We start from the raw sequence: 22,918 nt of genomic DNA, 5'->3' as shown, positions 1-22,918 counted from the left end.
AAAGGATTTGCACTATATCCCACCCGCGGTGTTTAGAAAAGCAAGACAAGAAGGGACATGAAAAATCCCCTCGTGTACCACTTGCTCAGCCCATCTGATTGGGGAGCTTTGCAGGCATCGTTAGAGCCCTGTGGGCTGTGGCAGTGAAATGGGCGGAGGGCAGGCAGGGTTGCCAGTGCCCCGCCTGGCCTGAGACGGGCCGTGCGCAGCTCCCTGATTGCTCAGGGACCACGGGGAGACTCTGATTGGTCTCTAGACCACACCTAGTTGGTGAGCGCAGCTGCTGCCTGAATATCCCACAGCTCTGCCGAGGCCACTGGAGTACGCACACGCCTACCTTTAGACACCAGACCGGGAGAGGAACCGTGGAGCTGCTGCAGCGGAGGAGTTGTGGAAACTTTGCTGAGTGAGTAAAATGGGGAGAGAAGGAAGCTAGCGGCTGGGCCTGAGGGGAGGTTGCTGGGCAGGACAGCAATGGAGATAAAGAGATTGTTGCCATTGATTCCATCAGCGGTGGAAGATAACAGGACTGGAGCAGATGCACAAGGGGACGATGGGAAGGAGATAAGCCCAGAATCAAATTGATGCCCACTTCTTGGCACTTCTGCAACACTGGCTGGCCAGAAGGGCAAGCGTGCCAGGCTATAACATAAAAGACTCTCAAACTGCATGTTATCAAGCCTTGGGGTCCAGGGAATTGCTGAGGGGCTTCAATGAGGACCTGCTGCCTTCTCCCACCCAAATGGGTCCCTCTCCTTTTCCCCTACCAGGCAGCACGGGCAGCTGGGGCCGCAGCTTGAGTAATGGGAAAAGAAAGCTTTACTTCATTAGGCCATTAGCAGCACTCACAGCATTAAAAATGCAGGAGGTGGATGGGAAGAGAGAGCCAGGGATGAAGACTAATGCAGCAGCGGAGACTGGGAACAGACAGGTTTCTCTCTCCTCACAACCCAGATCCAGATTAGGAGTCATAGAACAAGGAGAACTTTTGGTTTAAAAGACTTCTATTAGTATAAATGCAAAGAGGGCGTCCAGATGGTTGTTAGGGAGAAAGTCAGCACTTGGGGCTTTCTCAGCCTTAGGGCAGCATGTTTACTCTTTTGAGGGCCAGGAGCTACCCTAGTCCCCCTGTATCCACATTGTCTATAACACCGCCTGGCTCAGCAGCGCTTGCGGAGTGGCCAATGGAGGGTGGGCTACCGGGGGGGGGGGGGGGGGGGGAGGAACCGTCTTCTTTGCGCGTCCAGGGACTCCAGAGTGCCCCCGCCCCGCAGGTCCTCGGGCCTCCCGCTCCCTGCGATGCCGGCCTCGTCCACCATCCACGTGCTGCAGCTGCTGCGGGAGCTGCTGGCCTTCGTGCTCCTCAGCTACACGGTGCTCATCGGAGCGCTGCTGCTGGCCGGCTGGACCACCTACTTCCTGGTGCTGAAGTGACAGCGCCCGCAGCGCCGCCCCCCGCCCCGCCCCGCCCACCTCGTGCAAGCCCCCAGCGGCCGGAGCCACCGCGCGCTGCTCCGCCTCCTGCCGGACACCTTCCATCCCCTGACGGAAGAACTCTGTGCCTCGCGCTCGGGCCAGGGCTGCCTCTCGAGGCAGGGCCTCGCCCGGGTAGGTATCCAACTTCCTCTCACGACGGCCGACTCCGCCCCGCCCGCTCAGCGCCCTCAGGCCCGGGGCCCGCCCAGTCCCACGCGGAAGCTGCGGCGGTTGGGCGCTCGTCGCGGCCGTTACTGCCGTTACCCTAAGCCCCGCCCCTTCCCTCCAGACTGTCCAATCCCAACTGTTCTCTCGGGCGGGGGTGCGGTCATGGGGTCAGGCCCACTCAAAAGAGGCCGCTCCCCGTCCCCCGCTCACGAAGTGGCGTCACTTCCGGCGTGTGCGTCTGGCGTGCGGCCGCCGCAGGATGGCGGCCCTGAGGAGCTGGGTGTCGCGGAGCGTAGCCTCCCTCTTCAGGTACTTCTGTGGTCGGGTGCAAGGGCGGTGCCGCAGGGTGGGAGGCACCGCAGGGGGCGCCATGGCCGGGATGGCAGCGGCCGCCTAGGTGGCACGCTTTTGGCTTCTCGGCAGAGCGGGTCCCGGCGTCCCGCCCCTCTCAGATCCGAGGACCTCCTGTGTCCCGGGCTGGAGGCCAAGCCCGGGGTCTGTTTCTCACTGACGGCTTTCCCGTTATTCCACTGGCCGAGTGCCAAGCCCCACAAGCTCGGGCTGGCTTCCTGGAGTGCCTCGGCCTGCCAGCGAGTTCCCGTTAGCCCCTCGGAACCACTGGAGGGAGATAAGGGGAGAGGCCCTGGCGGGGGGCCGATTGTCAAGGAAGTGTTCCCTGAGGGCAGGAGGGGAGTTGGTCAGTCCCCGCGCGGGCACTGCCGGGTGCGTCCTCTGCACACCGGGGAGCCCTTCGCGGCACCTGCGGACTCCAGGTGTTGCCTAGCGGGGACTCTCGGGGACACCTGGAAACCTCAACCCGAGTTCCGGAGCTGAATGCTGCCTGCAGAAGCGTTTATTTTGGCCTGAGGTTTTTAAAAAGCTTTGAGACCGCCTTTTAAACTTCCATACTCGCTACCGGTTAAAGTCCGAAACCACCGGGCTCGCCTCCCCGCGCGGCAGCGGTTCACGGGAGTTGGATAGTGGTTGCCCTTTCGATCGAGTCCTGGGCTGTCCAGTCCGACGCGCTTCCTCATGAGCCCTGTCATCTGGCGGGCCGACCCAGCGCCTCATTTAGGCTCCTGCTCGGCCCGGTGTGAGTTTTCAACCCCTGCAAACGAATTGAAGAGACTTACAGATTGGTAGTTACGCCTTATTAAATTTGACTTCTAGGTACAGACGGTGTGTTCCTGTCGTGGCTAACTTTAAGAAGCGCTGCTTCTCAGAACTGATAAGACCCTGGCACAAAACTGTGGCAGTTGGATTTGGTGTGACCCTGTGTGCAGTTCCCATCGCACAGGTAAAAATACTGTAGTGTCACTGTTTCTTAGTGTACTGTGCCCTCTTGAAGTCTCGGGGGTGGGGCGCACTGAACCATCAGACAAGCTCTTAGTTTCACCCAGTGCTCCTACCCCCATGCGACAGTTTGCTTTCTACCATACCAGCGTTATTTCTTCATAACTGAACAAATATATTAATACTCCCATTTTATTTTATTTTTTTTTTAATTTTTTTTCAACGTTTTTTATTTATTTTTGGGACAGAGAGAGACAGAGCATGAACGGGGGAGGGGCAGAGAGAGAGGGAGACACAGAATCGGAAACAGGCTCCAGGCTCTGAGCCATCAGCCCAGAGCCCGACGCGGGGCTCGAACTCACGGACCGCGAGATCGTGACCTGGCTGAAGTCGGACGCTTAACCGACTGCGCCACCCAGGCGCCCCAATACTCCCATTTTAATGGTCCCATTTGGTAGGAACAGTATGTCAAATTGCATAAAGAGGGGAGAGGAATAAGACGAGGGTATTACAGTCTATCAACAGAGTAGTCTTTCAACAAAAATTTATTGAGCAGCTTTAATGTGCCATTGCTAGAAATGTAAGAACAAAACAAAGTTCCTGCGTTCATAAAATTTACATTCTAGGGAAAAGGGGAGAAAATAAATATAAATGCCAGGTGATCAGTGCTGTGCAGGAAACAAATAGAATAAGAGGACAGGGAGTGCTTGGAGGGAGTTGTTTTGTTTTTAGGTAGGAAAGGGTAGCCCAGGAGGGCTATTCTCATAAGGTGATGTCTAAATAGGGATCAGAATGAGAAAATGAGCCATGGTAATGTCTTGGAGAAGAGTTTGCCAGGCAGAAGGAATTCTTGAGTACAAAGGGGTAGAAGCAGGTGTATGTCTGATATGTTTGATGAACAGCAAACAGGTTAATGTGGCTGGAGTGGAATGAGAAAGAGAGCATAATAGATGGGGCCAGAAAATTAGCTGAGGATCAAACTCAGCTTTTTGTCCTTTTTGGCATTGTAAGGCTTTAAATTGTATTCCGAAAAGGAAGGCAGAGAGGATTTTAACACAAGGCTGGTACGATCTCATGTAAGTTTTTGAAGGCTGCTGTGTGGAACTAGGAAGACCAATGGGAGACTGTTGTTCTAGTCCAGGATTGGAGCAGGCTGGCAACAGTTTAGGTGGGGAGAAGTTGGACCAAATGCGGTCAGCATGAGTTGCCGATGGATTGAATGTGGAGTATATGCCAAGGTTTTTTAAAAAGCCTAAGCAGGGGCACCTGGGTGGCTCAGTCGGTTAAGCATGACTTCTGCTCAGGTCATGATCTCACAGTTCCTGAGTTCGAGCCCCCCGTCGGGCTCTCTGCAGTTTGTGCAGAGACATCTTTGGATCATCTGCCCTCCCCCTGACCCCTCCTGTGCTCACGTTCTCTTTCTCTCTCTCAAAAATAAACAGTAAAAAATGAAAAGGCCTAAGCCACTGAAAGAATAGAGTTGCCATTTATTGGAGTGGAGGGGAGTGGGTTTTGGGAGGATGAAATCGAGAGTGTTGGAAGTGACAGTCTAAGATGTCTGGTAGACATCTAGGTGCTATCAAGCAGACAGGTGATATGAAAGTGGCACCTTATTAAAACGATCACTGGTTGTGTGCTTTTGGGGAAAGAGCAAACCCCATTTTGGCAAAATATTTCTGATACTGACGTGTGTGTTTATCACAACAAGAAGATTGATTTCACTTCCCACAAGTCCTTTCAGCATCTTCTGAGGCTTACTCCTGAGACCGCACCTTTTTGTTCCTCACGCCAAACCTCATCTCTGCTTGTGAAGCATTGTTAATCCTAAAACCCTGACTTGAACACTGGCCCTTTTCTGCCATAATTAAGACAGCCTTTCTTCCTTCCTTCAAAAGAATATTTTGGGACTGTCCTTTCTCAGTTCATACACCTTTCTTAAGCCCCAGTTACCTCAGTCCCAGGCCACGTGGCAGGAGCCTCTGGTCCTTATCCTGTAGGAATGGTAGTTCCTTTTCTGTTCTTCAGAACCTGCAGTGGCTCTCCATTGTGTGCCCCTGCACTCGAGTGTCCTCGCTGGTCTCCCCTTCCTTGTGCCATCTGTTGTAACCAGGCTAGATCCCTAACCATCCCCCGCATGCAACAGATGTATTCTTTTCTCATGATCTCTTCTTCCCTGGGCTGCTTGACAGTTCTCATCCTAGCTGTCTCAGGCCCAAGTACCACCTCACTTTAAAGCCTTTCAGAGTGTCTGGCCAACAGTGATCTCCCTCATCCCTTGTGTTGTACATTTTGATATTTGGTGATAATCTATCTGGCACTCTCCTGAGTCAGCAGAGCATAGTGGAAAGGGTACAGACTTGGGTGCAGATGTGGTTTGAAGTCTAGATATGTGGCTTTCGGGGAAAGTTTATAAAACTATTCTGAGTTTTCATTTCCTCATCTGTAAAAAAGAAGTGATAATACGTGGACCGTTGTAAGGAACAAATGAAATGCATTGTAAAGTGAACCGTGAAGACGTCCGTTAGAATATATAAAAGTTAGCTTCCAGTGAACAGTATATATTCTTCCCAGTTTTTCTAGCCCCTGAATGGAAGGTACATAGGGAATACTTATTTGATTGAATGAAAGATAAATATGGTAAATGAAATTCTGGATTTGTTCATGTGTCAGAGATAATTCTTGATGGCTGCTTTCAATGGGCAGCGGTTCTCTGGGCTTACACTCTAGCAAAAACAAGACAACATAGGATTGAAGGAATTGGTTTCTTTGTTCTGATACGATCAGTGCTCTGTTGAGGAAGGAAAAGGCAGAGTCAGGGATGACCCGAAAGTAAAGCATTCCTATGAAGCCTTTGGTAATTCAGCGTAAAACAAAGAGCATCTTTCCAAAAGTTCACATTATGCCACTTGGCTTTTCAGGAAAGACATTAGTACAGTAACAGCTTTTTTTTCTTCGTAAACTTGAAAATCTTCTCCAGACATATTTTGGTTATTGAGATCAGGTACTAATGTAGGTCTTTTTTTCTTTTTCTTTTTTATTAACGTTTATTTATTTTTGAGAGAGAGCTCAAGCGGGGGAGGGGCAGAGAGAAAGAGGGACAGAGGATCCAAAGTAGGCTCTGCGCTGACGGCAGCGAGTCCAGTGTGGGGCTCGAACCCACAAACTGCGAGAGATCCTGACCTGAGCCGACGTCAGACGCTCAACCAAGCCACCCAGGTGCCTCTGTAAATCTTTCTTAAAAGAAAAGTGGCTTAACACAAACTTTGCGAAAGCAGGGGAGACCTGTATTTAGTTAAGGTGGCTACATTACCTTAACTCTTGAGAAGTTATATTGGCTTTTTTTTAAATAATAACTGAGGTCAGAGTGAAGAGTCCCCAAACCCCACCCAAGACTCTACTGTTCATTCTGCCCAGAATTGCTCTCCCCCATCCACCCATTGACTTAGACTCTGCTTAATTGTCATCAGCTCTGTGAAGCCTTTTCTAAGCTCTTTTCATTCAACATAGAAGAGATTGTTTTCATGTGTGTGCCCCCACTGTAGCCTGTATGGACTTCTGCCACAACTCCGTGGTACTTGACTGCGTTAATTTCTCAAGTTCTCTGTTAGCCCCAGCTCCTCCCCTTCCCCATCTGAAATCTTTGAGGACAGAGACTATATCCTATATATCTTCATATCCCAGGTATCTAACACTGTGTTCATGAATGAATCACAACTTTCTGAAATTTGTTGGTTATAATTACTAGACCTATTTCATGTAAAGAAGTGCTTGGCTTTTTGGAGCAGAGCATAAAGAATAAAAGTGGACAGAAAGCATACTCTGGAGTTACTTCCGTATATTGTCTTTATTAGCCCAAATAGAGCCTAATGAGAAAACAAGCAGCTGCAGTGTGACAAGTGTTTTTCACTTGGCTATCTATGATGAAATTCTCGGTTGGAGCTTTAGGTTAGAAGTTGAGTGAAAATGTTTGTGTCTTTCAGAAATTGGAGCCTCATTCTCTTAGCAATGATGCATTAATGAGGAGAGCTGTGTCTTTGGTAACAGATAGCACCTCCACCTTTCTCTCTCAGACCACGTATGCTTTGATTGAAGCAATCACTGAATATACTAAGGTAAGTGTCCTCTTAAGTTTTGATTGTCTAAACCAGGGGTTAGCAAATTATTGCTCATAGCCCAAGTCTAGCCTGATGCCTGTTTTCGTAGTTCTACTGAAACGTAGCCAGACTCATTTGTTTTTATGTTGTCTGTGACTGTTTTTGTGAATTGAATAGTTTCAACAGAGACTATAGGGCCCACAAAGCCTAAAATATTCACTCTCTGGTCCTTTACAAAAGTTGGCTGAGGCCTCGACCTAAGTCAGTGGGGTTTAGACTTTTTCCAGGAACTCCTTTTTTTTTTTTTTTTTTAAAGTCTTTAAATACAGCATCGCAGTATAAGACCAGAGAACAAAGCTGATTGGGTTCAGTTAGGGGTAAAGGGGTGCAGAGTCTAACACTTGCAGCACCAGGGGCTTCTCTGTGGGAATAGTTTCAAAACCACTAATCTGAGCTAATAGGTATCATTTATAGGTTTATTATACCTTTATTTTTCGGCAGCTTTCCCCCTCAGCCTTCTGGGCTTTTCTTCTACGTTGTATTCTCTGTGTGAATTGCTAACAATCTTTTAAAAACACAAAAGTGGACTAGTGGGTACACTCGTGTCCTAGAATAATGCCTTTGCCTCATACAGTAGTGCGATTTCAGTGAGGTGGAAGGACTGAAGAGCTGGTTGGCTATAACAGGACTTGATTTCCTTGAGGTGTAATTCTCACTAATCCTAGTATGTCTCACCTATTTTACTCACGCTTATTTATTCTATATTTGTAGGCCGTTTACACCTTAATTTCTTTGTACCGACAATATACAAGTTTACTTGGGAAAATGAATTCACAGGAGGAAGATGAAGTGTGGCAGGTGATCATAGGAGCCAGAGTTGAGGTAAGAAAAAGTTATTAGACATTTCTGTGTTAGTGCCCCTACCTCATTCTGGTCCCTAAATTAGTAAATTAAGGTGTCTGACCAATAACTGTTCTCTGAATCTACTACTCTAAGTCCATTTGAATGTGCTTATGAACCTCTCGTTGTTGTCTGAAGTGCTGTGTTTAATTTACAGATGACTTCAAAGCAACAAGAATACTTGAAGTTGGAAACCACTTGGATGACTGCCCTTGGTCTTTCAGAGATGGCTGCAGAAGCCGCATACCAGACTGGTAGGTTCCAGTTTTCACGACCAGTGTGCCAGTTGAGTTTTCATCTAGCTGTAAAATGAGGGATTTAGATTAGACAGTCTAAGGCCTGTGGCTCTGACTGAAAAAATGTCTCCATCTCCAATCGCCAGGTAGTCTGTGTCTAGAAAATGGTGCAACTGCTGCCAATTAGAAAATGATTGTGTCCAAATGGTTTTTAGGCTTTTTTTTTTAAATGTTTGTTTATTTTGAGAGCACAGGGGAGGGACAGAGGGAGAAAGAATCCCAAGCAGGCTCCGCACTGTCAGTGCAGAGCCGGATGCGTGGCTCAAACCTTGAGATCATGACCTGAGCCCAAACCAAAAGTCAGGATGCTTAACTGACTGAGCCACCCAGGTACCCCAGATTTTTAAGCATTTGTGTTTTTTGTGTTTTTTTTTTTTTTTTTAAGTTTATTTGAGAGAGAACATGAGAGAGATAGAGGCAGGGAATCCCAAGTAGGCTTCATGCTGTCTGTGCAGACCAGATGCGGGGCTTGATCCCACAAACCGCGAGATCACGACCTGAGTGCAGATCAAGAGTTGGACGCTTAAGCAGCTGAGCCACCCAGGCACCCCAAGCATTTTATTCTTTTCGTAACACCGATATTTATGAATAACTAGTCATAGAGGGACACAGTTGGAGGAGACTTGAGATCATCAATCTGTGTGAACCTTACTGAAACCTGGAATCCTAGTCAGTGGCGGATCCCAGACAAATAATAGCTACTATTTATTGAGTATATGTTGTAAGTATTTTATAGGCACTTTCAATTTAAGGAACTTGAGGATGATCTTTCCCACTTTACAAATGAAGAAAATGGGGAGAGAGGGTTACGAAACCCGTGGAGATGATGTGGTATGGTAAGTAAGCAGCCAGACTGGGATTCAGCCCAATTCTAATGCCTCCACTTTTGTATCCCAGTCATTCACCAGGATGTTTTTTGAACCTCACTATCCATCCAGTGGGCTTGAGCTGGAATGTTTTTGAATTTAAAATATTTTAAATAAAACTAGTTTAATCTTACCTGAATTCGTTTCAAACCAGAAGCCTAGGGTCAGCTTTTTTGTTTTCTGACTTCGGGATAACAAACTAGGGGCTCTGGTGCCACATCTTAAAAAAAAAGCATATAATATATGTTTGGTTTTTTTTATGTTGATTTGAGAGAGTGCATGAGCAGAGGAAGGGCAGAAAGAGAGAATCCCAAGCAGGCCCCTCACTGTCAGCACAGAGCCCGATGTGGGGCTCAGTCATGAGATCAAGACCTGTGCGGAAATCAAGAGTCACCTGCTTAACTGACTGAACCACCCAGGTGCCCCACAACATATGTATGTATTTTTTAAAGTAAAACAAAAAAGAATTGTTAGTGAACTAAAAGCAGAATTGGAATGAAGAGTGAAACAGCAAATATATGAAAGCACCATAGCAGTGCCACAGCAGAGGTGGGAGATGTGCAGTGAACAGGGCGATTTGCTGAGGTGTTACAGCATGAACATTCCCAGGCAACCTTCATCATCCAGGCAGGCTTAGATTGAGCTGGAGGAAAGGGAAAGTGTAAGCATTATCTGGAAAAAGACCTTTTCATAAAACTGATTAAAAAGGCTCACAATTTAAAATCATGGCAAAAAAGCTCAATATGAAATATGCAAAGAATCCTAAAAAAAAAAACTATAAGAATCAGTCTTATCAGCAATCCTAGATGCAAGATGACAAATCAACCTAGAATTTTATATCCAGCCAAATATTATTTCAGATATAAAAAGACTCAAAAGTTTACCAACCACATATGCTTTCTGGAAAAACTGCTTTGTGAATAATGAAATTAGTTTAAAAAGGAGCAACTGAGATAAAAATAGTGAAAAAAATTTAATAAAACTTGTCAAAATTTGAGGTTTTTTTTTTTTAATGTTTGAGAGTGAGAGAACACAAGCAGAGGAGGGGCAAAGAGAGAGGGAGACACTAAATCCAAAGCAGGCTCCAGGCTCTGAGCTGTCAGTGCAGAGCCTGACACGGGGTTGAACTTATGAACTGTGAGAACGTAACCTGAGCTGAAGTTGGACGCTTAACCAACTGAGCCACGCAGGTGCCCCCTGAGTGTTAAATTTTTAAATCAGTTCAGGGAAGAAGTGAAAGCATGCTAAGAAGAGATAGACATTGGCTTAACATTAGACCTTGTTAAACAAATGAAAACTTGATAAAGATTTAAAAGCAAGAAAATGCGAAGTAAATGAACAAGTACCAACATCAATAATTGCAATAGCTAAGAATATGTTCAAAAAAATAATCACAGCAAAAATGATTTACAGAGATACCTAAAACAAAATGTATAGAAATGTTGAAAGTTATAAAAAGCTAAACTGAGCCATTATTAAGAAAAAGAAAGCTATCCCAAAAAGCTCTAGCAGAGCGATGTCAGAATCCGAAAAAGGATTCAAGACTAAAGGCATTAAAATAATCCAGAAGATATCAGTCATTAAGCAATTGCCTGATAAGGAATTCAAAGTGATTGTCATAAACGTACTCACTGGACTTGAGAAAAAGGGGATGAACTCAGAATTTCAACAAAGAGAAAATCTAAAAAGAACCAGAGATAAAGAATTCAGCAATGGAAATAAAAAATACACTAGAGGGAATCAACAGAAGATGAGAGGAGGGAGAGGAATAGATCAATGATCTGGAGGACAGGGTGATGGCAAACAAGCTGAACAGCAAAACGTAAAAATAGGTTAAGGGTACTTGGTGACTTTATCAAGCATAATGACATCCACATGATAGGGATCCTAGAAGGAGAAGAGAGAAGACGGCAGAAAACCTTCCTAATCTGGAAAAGGAAACAGACATTCAGGTCCAGGAAGCATAAATAGCCCCTAACAAGATGAACCAAAAGAGATCCACACCAAGATATACAATTAAAATGGCAGAAAGTACGGGGAGGCTGGTGGGTCAGTCACTTAAGTGTATCTGACTTTGGCTCAGGTCATGATCTTGCGGTTCATGATTTCAAGCCCTGTGGCGGGCTCTGTGCTGACAGCTCAGAGCTTGGAGTCTGCTTCAGATTCTGTGTCTTCCTCTCTCTGCTCCTCCCCCGTGCTTGCTTGCTCACTCTCAGAAATAAACAAACATCAAAAAAATAATCAGCAGAATAGTTACATGCAAGAGATACCCCATAAGGCTACTAGTTGATTTTTTTCAGCACAAACTTTGCAGGCCAGAAGGAAGTGGCATGTGTTGAAAGTGCTAAAAGGAGAAAATCTATGACCAAGAATACCCAGCAAGGTTATCATTCAAAATATAAGGAGAGTGAGTTTCCCAAACAAGAGTTAAAGGAGTTTATCACCACTAAACCAGCCTATGGGAAATGTTAAAGGAAATTCTTTAAATGGGGGTGGGGGGAGGCCATAACTAGAAGAAAATTATGAAAGGAAAAAATGTCACACGTAAAAGCCAATATATAGTAAAAGTATTAGATTATTCACTTACAAAGCCAGTATAGAGGTTAAACCACATAAGTAGTAAAAATGGATACAAAAATGAGTCAAAGGATACACAAAAAGATGTGAAATGACATCATATACATAAAATGTGGAGAGAGTAAAAATTTAGTGCTTATAAACTTAAGAAACCAACTTAATATAGACTCTGATGCATATAACATGTTATATATGAATCAAATGGTGACCACAAATCAAAAACCTGTAATAGATACACACAAAAACAACCACTAAAGAAAGCCATCAGGGGCACCTGGGTGGCTCAGTTGAGCATCCAACTTCAGCTCAGGTGATGATCTTGCAGTTCGTGGGTTCAAGGCTCACCTCAGGCTCATTGCTGTCAGCGCTGAGCCCGCTTTGGATCCTCTGTTCTCCACTTCTTTCTGCCCCTCAGCCTCTTCCACTCTGTCTCTCAAAAATAAAAATTTAAAAAAAGCCATCAAATTCACAAGGGAAAAGAGCAAGAGAAGAACTATAAAAACAACCAGAAACAGTTAACAAGATGGCAGTAAGTATACACCTATCAATAATTACTTTAAATGTAAGGGGACTAAGTGCTCCAAAAGACACAGAAGACGCACTTATGCTGCCTACGGGAGATTCACTTCTGACCTAAACACACATACAGACTGAAAGTGAAGGGATGGAAAAACATATGCCATGCAAATGAAGTGGGGGGGGGGGGGGAAGCCAGGGTAGCAATACTTCTATCAGAAATCGACCTTGTTAATTTTTTTTAAGTGTGTTTATTTTTGAGAGAGAAAGCATGAGTTGGGGAGAGGCAGAGAGAATCCCAAGCAAGCTCCACATGGTCAGCACAGAACCTGATGTGGGGGTCAAACTCATGATCTGAGCTGAAGTCAGACACTTAACTGACCAAGCCAGCCAGGCGCCCCCAGACAAATAGACTTTAAAACAAAGCCTGTAGCAAGAGACAAAGAAGGATATTACATAAAGGATATTGATATACATCAATAATCCTTATTGATATCCAATAATAAAGGATATTGATATACATCAATCCAACAAGACATAATAGTTAACGAATATGCACGCAACATAGCACCTAAATACATACGTCAAATATTAACACACAAAAAAGGGAGAAATTGACAGTAATATAATAATGGTAAGGGATTTTAACACCCCACTTACATCAGAGGATAGATGATTCAGGGGCGCCTAGGTGACTCAGTTAAGCATCTCTTGATTTTGGCTCAGATCATGATCTCACAGTTGATGAGACTGAGCCCCATGTCCAGCCCTATGCTGACAGCACGGGGCCTCCTTGAGATTCTCGCTCTCCCCCCCCCCCCAATAAATAAACATTAAAAAAAAAAAAAAAAGGATAGATGATCCAGACAGAAAACAGTGGCTTTGAACGACACATTAGACCACACGGACCTAACAGCTAAACACACAAAACATTCCATCACAAAACAGAGTATACAGTCTTTTCAAGTGCACATAGAACATTCTCCAGGAAAGATCACATGTTAGGCCACAAAACTAGTCTCAGTAAGTTTAAGAAGATTGAGATCTTATCAAATATCTTTTCTGACCCCAATGAATTGAGACTAGAAATCAATTTCAAGAAGAAAATCTGGAAAAATACACAAACACATGGAGGCTAAACAACATGCTACTGAACAAGTGGGTCAACCAAGAAATCATAGAGGAAATAAAATACATGGAGAGAAAAGAAAACACACTGGTCCAAAATCTTTGGGACTCAGCCAAAGCAGTTCTAAGTTTACAGTAATATAGGCCTCACTTAAGAAATTAAAAAAAAAAAAAAAACCTCAAAAAAACCTAACCTTACACCTAAAGGAGCTAGAAAAAGAATAAAACTTAAAGCCTAGTAGAAGGGAACAAAATAATAAAGATTGGAGCAGAAATAGGAAATTTAAAAAAAAAAGGAAAGATCAATGAACCCAAGAGCTGGTTCTTTCAAAAGACAGACAAAATTGATAAACCTTAGTCAGACTCCTAAAAAAAAAAAAAAGAAAAAAGGACTCGGGCACCTGGGTGGCTCAGGTCATGGGTTTATGGGTTTGAGATCTCACAGTTTATGGGTTTGAGCCCTGCACCAGGCCCTGTGCTGACAACTCAGAGCCTGGAACCTGCTTCAGATTCTGTGTCTCCCTCTCTCTGCCCCTCCCCCTGCTCGTGCTCTGTCTCCCTTTCTCAAAAATAAACAAACATTAAAAAAATCAGAAATGGAGAATACCACAGAAATACCACATACCAATACCACAGAAATACAAAGGATTATAAAAGATTATGAAAAATCATATACCAACAAATTGGACAATCTAGAAGAAATAATAAATTCCTAGAAACCTACATCTTCCAAAAGTGAACCAATAAAAGATAGAAAATTTGAACAGAACAATTACTAGTAATGAAATGCAATCAGTAAAAACTCCTGGGGCACCAGGGTGGCTCAGTGGGTTAAGCATCGGACTCTGGATTTCGACTCAGGGCATGATCCCGCAGTTCATGAGATTGAGCCCCACAATACCGGAGAGCCTTCTCCCTCTCCCTCAAAATTAATATTAAAAACAAAAAAACTCCCAACAAAAGTCAAGGGCCAGATGGCCTCACCAAATTGAATCATACTAAACTTTTAAGGAAGAGAGAATACCTGTTCTTCTCAAACTATTCCAAAACATAGACGAAAATTTCCAAATTCAGCCCTCCCTGATACCAAAACGAAAGACTCTGCAAAAAGAAAACCAGAAGCCAGCAGTACTTCTGAGGAACATAGATGCAAAAATCCTCAATAACAACATTACAAAAATCATTCATCAAGGTCAAGTGAGCTTTATTCCAGGGACGAGAGGGTTGTTTGATATTTGCAAATTGGTGTGATACTTCACATTAACAAGTAGGATAAAAACCATATGATCAACTCAATAGATGCAAAGAAAAGCATTTGACGAAATATGACATCCATTGATAAAAACTCTCAGCAAAGTGGGCTTAGTGGGAGTATCCCCAAATACATTAAAGGCCATACCTGAAAAGTCCACAGCTAACTTCATCCTCAGTTGCTTAAAAAAAAGATTTAAGAAAATTTACAATTGCACCCAAAAGAATAAAATACCTAGGAATACATTCATCCAAGGAGGCAAAAGATGCATACTCTGAAAACTATAAGGCATTGATGGAACAAACTGAAGACACAAATATTGGAAGGAAATGAACCAAAATGCTAACATAGTCTGGATGTTGGAATAATGGATGATTTTTAAATTATTTTATAATCAGTAAATACTCAACACTAACAAAAATATATCATGAAAATGTAATAAAGCAAAATTGAGATTTACAAGGAAAAGTTACATTTTATACACATCTCAGAGACTCACAGATCAAGACTAAAAAAAGTAAAGCTGTGAAGGGTCGGAACAATGATTTTTAAAAGCTTCATCAAGTATACATAGTAAAAAGGGGCGCCTGGGTGGCGCAGTCGGTTGGGGGTCCGACTTCAGCCAGGTCACGATCTCGCGGTCCGGGAGTTCGAGCCCCGCGTCAGGCTCTGGGCTGATGGCTCAGAGCCTGGAGCCTGTTTCCGATTCTGTGTCTCCCTCTCTCTCTGCCCCTCCCCCGTTCATGCTCTGTTTCTCTGTCCCAAAAATAAATAAACGTTGGAAAAAAAAATTTTTTTTTAAAGTATACATAGTAAATATGAAACTTTGCCCCCCTTCCAAATACATTCTTCTCAAACAAATAGAGCACATACAAAAATTGATTTTATGCCAGGAGACAAAGCCTCAGCCAATTCCCTCTTACCCCCTTCTCTGACCAAAAATCAAAATAGAAATGGAAAAATATTTGAATCGGTGATGACAAGCGCAGTATGCAGCAGACATAGAGAGTTGCAGATAAAGTAGCTGCTAAAGAGACCTGGGGCACCTTTAAAGAGGTATGTCATAAATTCAAAGAACAGCCATGAATGACGGAATATTCAGTGTACCGAGTACTGAAAATGAAGAAACTAAACTTGTAACCCATTTAGAAATAGGGGACTGTACACCCAGTGTAGAACAAATGAAATAAAAGGTGTAAGATAAAAATAATCAGAAAGGCAAAATCAGGGTGCCTAGGTGGCTCAGCTGGTTAAGCATCCAACTCTTAGGTCATGATCTCACCGTTTATGGGTTCAAGCCCCTCAGACTCCTGGCAGACAGTGTCAGGAACTTGCTTGGGATTTCTGTCTGTCTCTCCCTCTCTTTCTGCCTTCCCCCGCTCATGTGCTCTCGCTTTCAAAATAAAAAGAGAAAGGGCAAAATCTGGTTCTTAAAAAGAAAAAAAATTTTTTTGGCAAGTAGGATTTTTTAGAAGGCAAAAGTAACATTAGAAAGGGCTGTTACAGATATGGAGGGTTTTTAATTATATCAATAGTATAGTCTTTATGGAAACCCCACATTGGCCAAAGAAGTAAAGAATCAAAATAGAGCCAATAACCATAAAAGTTGAAACAGTATTCAAAGACTCTGTGTCCCAAAAGTGGACACTAAACCCAGCTGTTTTGTGGGATAGCTTTATCAAATCTTTCAGGAACATATCCTATGTTACAGAAAGTGTATCAGTACACAGAAAATGATGGCAAGCCTCCCGACGATTGTATAAAGCTGGCCTAGGCCTGATCCCAAACTGCACTAGGCCAGTACTGAAACAAAAAAAGAACTATGGTCAGTATCACTTAAGAATATACATAAAAGTAAGATATAGCCATTTACTACAAAATACAAAATACTTCAACACTGGAAAAAAAAAAACTATCAATATAATTTACTACTTGAGATTATCTACAGTAGATTAAAGGAGAAAAGCCAGCGGTGTAGTATCAATATAGGCCCCAAAAGCCTTCAGTAAAATGTAATACCCATTTATGATTTCAATCCCAGTACAGTTATGAATACAGTTTTATTAACATGATAATCAAGGTTAAGTACTCCTACTTAATGAACTATGAGAGGCATTCCCATCAAGGTCAAAATAAGATGCTTGCTATTCTCCACTAACTTTTAACTTTGTGCTGAAGGTTCTTATTAATACAGTAAGGTAGAAAAGAACCACCCAGATCTATAGATGAATTGATAAGTGTGCATATCTGTATGATGAAATATACTAGTAGCAGGTAAACAGAATGATAGAGCCTGAAAACATGTTTAAAGAAAAAGCAAAACTGCAAAATATGTTCAATACCTTTTGTGCCATTATATAAAGTAGCAAAATATTTCTCTATGCATCCCATTTGTACAAAAGATGAGAAAGATGTTCATTAAACTTCTAGCAGAGGTTATCTCTGAAGATTAGATAGGCTGACAAAAGAGATCTTTGACAATTTAATGAGCTATTAATTTGTCAAAAAGAAATGTATTACTTGTGTAAATTCATAAGATGTCTATACTAAGAGCTGTGTAGCTGTAGAGATGGTTGTGGGAATCGACATTTAGTAATTATTAATAACGAGAGCGGATAGCTGGAGAAATCTGCAGACCTGAACGTGGAGACAGTTCTCTGTGGTGCAGAGAGGGAGGGCAGGGCGAGTCTCCAAGAGGGGCTCAGACGACAGGGAGCCCCAGGCTTTCCTTTTTGCCACCGTGCCTTCTACCCTTCCGCCATTCAGCCTAACCGTGCCATCTCTTGGCAGGAGCGGATCAGGCCTCTATAACTGCCAGGAATCACATTCAGCTGGTGAAGTCCCAGGTGCAGGAGGTGCGCCAGCTTTCCCAGAAAGCAGAAACCAAGTTGGCAGAAGCACAGACAGAGGAACTCCGTCAGAAAACTCAGGAGGAAGGGGACGAGAGGGCGGAACCGGAGCAGGAAGCCTACCTGCGGGAGGATTGAGTGCCTGAGCTGCCCAGCCTTCGTCCGAGTCTGCCGGCTCCGCCCCGGGGCCACGATCCGCTTGGCTCTCTCCGCACAGAGAGGAGTCAGCAGGTCCTGCCCTGGCCCATCGGGCCAGAGGCCATAGCTGTGAGTGCCTGACCCATTTCCCCCACGGACCTTGTTCTTAGCCCTGAGGCACTGCGCGCCCTGTTTAACATTTGACAAACCCCCCCCCCCCCCCAGCTTTCCACCCACCACAATCTTTTTACCTCCCACCCAGAGCATCTTAGCAGCCTGGCCAGAGAGAGGGTCCTTCTTCTGTCCTGCCCACAAGTTCACTAGCAGTTTAACCTGTTTGCAGTCGTATTCGCATTTTCAAATCTGATTTAGTCTTTGCTCCCTCCATAGGGATGGGAGTTTTTGGGGGGAATGGGAGCCTGTTAAGATTTTTTTAAGTGTTTCTAATCCTTTCTGTGATCTGGCCCCTCTGCCTGTAAGGACACCTGAGGCCCAGGAGCCAAAAGTCCATTTTTCTTAAGGAACTGAATGCAGAGTGTTTACCTGGTGCTCAACAGGACATATTCCAACACACGCCTCGTTTCCTTCTTCCTCTATTGTATCTGAAGGAGAATAGTTTTGTTTTTTGCACTTCAAAAAATGTCTGTATTCTGGGGCCCTGTGCAGCCTCCTTTGCCTCCCAGCCTGGCAGAGCCCCTAGGGGGTCCGGGAGCCACCGCACCCCCACCCTGCCGCGAGAATTCTGGCAGCCTCTGCTGTGCCGAACTTTGCTCCCATTCAACACGTGCTGGTACAGGTCAGCCAGGGGTCAGTGTTTTTAATCAGTTCTCAAGGTCTGGGTGGGGGTTACAAAAATGAAGAAATGAAGTCAGCATTTCCCATAGACCCTCAGGTCAAGATTCAAGGTTCTCACGTGTCATCATGATAGGAACATCAACACTGGGTCCACTCACTCAACCCACCCCTCAGAGTTGGGGCAAAGGGGCTGCTGCACACCTGAGCCCCTCATCCGTCACCAGCGCCCACATGGTCCACATCTCCAGGGGGCTGAGGCGGTGCACGAGCAGGAGCCCCCTGTACAGGCAGGGGTCTAGGGGGTCCAGGGGCCGCCGTATTCCAAATGTCTTGAAGCCAGCGTGGTGCACGGGACTCACCCCCAGCTTCCTCAAGCACATGCCCACGAAGACGTCGTCGATGGGGAAGAGTTCAGCCTCCTCCACAGCTGCTTGGAGGCGCCGCACGGTGGCTTGGGACATGACGTAGCCCCCACCCCCGGCGTAGGGTGGGTAGTGGCGGGCCCTGTACATGGAGGGGGGGATGAAATATTTGACCTTGGTGTTCCTGTTGGGCAGGGCCTGGCGGATAACATCTCCCACCAGGAGGTCCCGGGCTGGGTCCCGGCCCTCCAGGAACTCCAGCACATTGGGGACGTGGACAAAAACATCGTCATCTCCCTTTAGCATGAAGTGGGCCTGGGGGCAGGCAACTGCCACCCAGCGCTGCAGGTGCAGCTCCTTGAGCGTCAGGTTGAAGAAGTCCTCGGCAAAGTCCCACTGCAGGATGTCGTCGAACTCCCGGCTCTCGTAGGCCAGCAGCTGGGCTGGGGGCGCAGGCCCCGCCACCCCCAGGAGGAACACCAGTTTCAGCTGCCGACCCCTCGCCCAGCCCCCCACCCGGCCCCAGGTGCTGCGGATCGCCGCTCGCCGCTCCACGTGGCCGGGCTGCGACTTGATGGCCAGGAGCAGAAAGGTGTCATCCGAGCAGCCGGAAGGCTCCAGCAAGACGGAAAAGTTGCGGCAGTGGCGATAGGTCAAGAAGAGGCGGTGGCGGCTGGGCAGAGACAGGGAGACGTTAGCCACTGTGTGGTTGGGGAGACACTGGCTGCGGCGGGGCCCCGGGGGAGCCCAGAAGGGCTGGCGGGCCGTGGGGCCCCCCACTGGCTTGGCCTCCTTCTTCAGGAAGAGCAGGCAGCTGAGCAGCAGCACAGCCAGGCTGTACAGGACCAGCCAACCCAGCCTGCGAAACATGGCAGGTCCTGCAAAGAGAGAGCCGTGTGAGCCGCCGGCCACGTCCCCGGCCGGCCACCCAGCAGCCGAGTCCCTGCCGGCCTCCCTTCCATTAGCTCTTCTCGGTGTGTCCTGTGCCTCCTTCCAGAGTCCCTCTCCCAGGGGACAGGTAGGCACACCTGCTGTGCCAGCCTTTGCCTTCTGTCATCAGAGGGCTCTCGGGTCAACTTTTTCCCAAAAGGACTTGTGTTTTTTTTTTTTTTTTTTTTTTTGAGAGCAAGACAGAGCAGGGGAGGGGCAGAGGGAGAGAGAATCTTAAGCAGACATCATGCTCAGCTCAGAGCCCGACATGGGGCTCCACCCTGGGATCATGACCTGAGCCAAAATCAGGAGCTGGACGCTGAGCCCGCTGAGCCCACCGAGCCACCCGGGCGCCCCCGACTTGCAGCCACCTTAAAACTGAGGCACCATGGGGTGGCCTGGCTGGCTGGGCTGAGTCCGAAGAGTGTGCGACTTTTTTTTTTTTTTTTAACGTTTATTCATTTTTTTGAGACAGACAGAGCATGAGTTGGGGAGGGGCAGAGAGAGAGGGAAACAGAATCCCAAGCAGCTCCGGGCTCTGAGTGGTCAGCACAGAGTCCTATGCGGGGCTCGAACCTACGGACCACGAGATCATAACCTGGCCGAAGTCGGACACTCAACCGACTGATCCACCCAGACACCCCACAGCATGTGACTCGAGTTTGAGCCCCGAGTTAGGGGTCAAGATTACTTAAAAAATAATAAAATTTAAAAAACTGAGAAACCATGAGCACTTGCATCATGTCCCAGGAAACTCAAGTATCTTATAAAAATGGCACGGAACTAGTTTAGTTTCCAGTGAAATACATTCTAAGCATTTAGGGCCCTTGAATCTAAAGTCAAACCATTTCCCCTGAAATAGTGTGCACCGTGATCTGCTGGCGGCAGGCCCTGTGCAGGATGTCGCAGGGATGACCTCCGAGGTGCTGCCCCAGGGCCTTTGCTCCTCCAGAGAAAGGGAGCCACAGGGACCCCAGAATACACCCTTCAGGTCTGTCTGAAGCTTCTTTCCCCAGTTTCTTGGAAGTTTCTTCTTTCCCCCAGGTTTTTGGGGGGAGTTACTTAAAATGGGGTTGTAAGAAAAAACCACTTGCACAGCAGAGCATGAAAGGAGAGCTGGAGCTCTGCCTCCCCCGTGGGGCCCCTCTCCCATCCCTTTAAGCTCTGCTCTTCTCCCAGCGAGTATCCCAGCGATCCAAAGAGAAGGCCCAGAAACGGGAACTAGCAGAGTAACCTGACCAAGATCAAGTCAAGAGTAGCACAGCCAGGCCTGGGGCCCCTCGTCTTCACTTCCACTGCCACGCGATCCTGGTCCTACAGGCCTACACCTCTATCCAGTCTGCCGGCATTGGCCTCATCCCCGTGGTCCTGCCGCCGCGGCTGCCACAAACGCATCTCTTCTAGCCGCTAGGGATGCAGAGGCCGGCAAGACAGGCAGGGCCACAGAGAAGAGACAGACCAAAAACCAAAACCAATACCAACTTGAGACGGTGCCGAGAAGAAATTAAACCAGCGTAACGGAACACAGTGACTGGGGAAGATTATTTCAAACTGCAGTAGCTGAGAAAGCTCTCCTTGATAAAGGACGTTTGACTTCAAGGGTACTTGTTTTGAGAGAGCGCATGCACACAGGCGGATGGGGGAGGGGCGGAAAGGGGGAGAGAGACTCTCAAGCAGGCTCCCCGCTGCCAACGCAGACAGGACCCGACTCCCGGCTAGATCTCACCAGGGTGGGATCAGGACCTGAACTGAAACCAAAAGTCAGGCGCTTAACAGACCGAGCCCCCCAGGCACCAAGACAAAGGACATCTGAACAAGAACTGAATGCAGCGAACCACAGATCTCTGGTGGGAGAGTGTGCCAGGCAGAGTTAAACAGAGCTCCGGGAGTAGGAGCAGTGAGACTTCACTGAGGACAGGAGTGTCCTGTGGCTGGAGTATTAAAAGCAAGGAGCAAAGTGGAAGAAGGTGAAGCCAGAGCACGGGAAGGCATACATAAAAGGGCCATCGTGAGGCAAGGGGGGAAGCTTGGGTTTATTGTTATCCTCGGTAGAGATCCACTGGAGGATTTAGCAGAGGTGGTGACAGAATTTACCTCGTGTGAAAGATTCCTCCTGCTGCGGCTTAGATGATGGGTTTTGTAAGGAGGCAGGAAACCGGCTAGGAAACTGTTGCACCGCCAGGTGAGCTACGCGGCCTTCAGGCGGGGAAAATGACTCTCAGGTGCGGGCGATGAGCCCGGGGACGCGCCGGCCCCGTCGGCTGAGAACTCAGGGCGCAGGGCCAGCGGTTTGGTTTCGGAGGCCGGTGCGCCGCGGCCCCGCTCGCCTCGGCCCACAGCGCTCCCACTGCGCGCGCACACACCCGGGCTCCCCCGCACGCCGGCCCACGGGCAACTCCCGCCCCGCCCCGGCCTGGAGCACGGTCCCCCTCTCGGGCCACTCCTCTGCTCCCCACCCTACACGCTACTGTGAATCCTGATTCAGTACCTGCGAATGTAGGTCTCCTTCCAAACTGAGAGCCCCCAAGAGCCTGGTTCTTAACCCGGCGTGGGCTTCAGCGAGGGCACAACCCCCACCCCCGCAAGTGTAGTGCTGAGTGTTAAGGGTCTGCAGTTGTTTCTGGGGTGACAGCCGCCTGGGGTCCTTGGAGCTCGGCGACCCAACACGCTACGACGAGGGAAAGCGCCAGCGACCAGATCATTCTTTCCACGCCGCGGTCTCTAACAGGCTGTTGTGGGGGCCGTCGGCCGGCGGGGTCGCCAGAGCAAGGAGCGGGGGGGCCGCGCGGCGGACGCCCCTCCCGGGCCTGAGGACCCGCGGCGGCGCTGCCCGCGGAGGCTGGCCCGCTCCACAGCGCCCGGTTCCGGCCGTCCGAGCCCCGGCGGGCCAACAGCGGCCGAGGGGCTCCGGGGCAGCAGGAGGCCGCCTGGCCCCGACGGTCCACATCGGAGACGACCCCGCGCGCCAGACCCGGCGTCCTCGCGGACGCGCCGGGGTGCAGAGGCACGGGCAGCCCCGTCCCTCTCCCGCACAGCGAGACACCCCTGAGCCCGCAGCGCGGCCCCAGGCACCCACGGTCCCGCACAACCCGCCCCCTGCGGACCTACCTGAGCCGGGACGCCGGGCCAGGTACGGGCGTGGAGCTCGAGCGGCCGAGCGCGGACGCGAGCTCTAGCCTCGCACCTCCCGCTCCGCTCCGCTCGGCCGGTGGGCGCGGCCTGCTTGGGCAGCGCGAGAGGCGGGGCTTCGGGGCCGCCGCGGGGCCCCGCCCCCTCCG

General features: G+C 47.6%; 2 protein-coding genes across 2 annotated transcripts; one reads left to right on the top strand and one right to left on the bottom strand.

Annotated features, from left to right (window-relative positions):
- Positions 1 to 1,825: 1,825 nt before the first annotated feature.
- DIABLO (diablo IAP-binding mitochondrial protein) lies at positions 1,826 to 18,130 on the top strand. The gene is made up of 6 exons (XM_040469107.1): positions 1,826 to 1,953; positions 2,815 to 2,941; positions 6,918 to 7,049; positions 7,803 to 7,913; positions 8,089 to 8,185; positions 17,357 to 18,130. The coding sequence occupies exons 1-6, from the start codon at positions 1,904 to 1,906 to the stop codon at positions 17,551 to 17,553; spliced, it is 714 nt and encodes a 237-aa protein (XP_040325041.1). The 5' UTR covers positions 1,826 to 1,903; the 3' UTR covers positions 17,554 to 18,130.
- A 222-nt stretch (positions 18,131 to 18,352) lies between these two features.
- On the bottom strand, positions 18,353 to 22,645 carry B3GNT4 (UDP-GlcNAc:betaGal beta-1,3-N-acetylglucosaminyltransferase 4). Its single transcript, XM_040469106.1, has 2 exons — positions 21,735 to 22,645; positions 18,353 to 19,588 (listed from the first exon to the last, which is right to left on the bottom strand). Exon 2 carries the CDS (start codon positions 19,578 to 19,580, stop codon positions 18,519 to 18,521), a length of 1,062 nt encoding a protein of 353 aa, XP_040325040.1. The 5' UTR covers positions 19,581 to 19,588; positions 21,735 to 22,645; the 3' UTR covers positions 18,353 to 18,518.
- Positions 22,646 to 22,918: the final 273 nt, after the last annotated feature.

The sequence above is a fragment of the Herpailurus yagouaroundi genome, unplaced genomic scaffold (assembly GCF_014898765.1).
Source record: "Herpailurus yagouaroundi ecotype Mexico unplaced genomic scaffold, PumYag 67864, whole genome shotgun sequence".
Lineage (NCBI taxonomy): Eukaryota > Metazoa > Chordata > Mammalia > Carnivora > Felidae > Herpailurus > Herpailurus yagouaroundi.
The sequence above is the reverse complement of the archived record's forward strand: the minus strand, read 5'-3'. Positions and strand labels throughout refer to the sequence as shown.

Coding starts and splice junctions, on each gene's coding strand:
- DIABLO (XM_040469107.1), top strand. CDS start 1,904: ATGGCGGCCCTGAGGAGCTGGGTGTCGCGGAGCGTAGCCTCCCTCTTC. Junction 1,954..2,814: donor AGCGTAGCCTCCCTCTTCAG/GTACTTCTGTGG, acceptor TTTGACTTCTAG/GTACAGACGGTGTGTTCCTG. Junction 8,186..17,356: donor AGAAGCCGCATACCAGACTG/GTAGGTTCCAGT, acceptor ATCTCTTGGCAG/GAGCGGATCAGGCCTCTATA.
- B3GNT4 (XM_040469106.1), bottom strand. CDS start 19,580: ATGTTTCGCAGGCTGGGTTGGCTGGTCCTGTACAGCCTGGCTGTGCTG.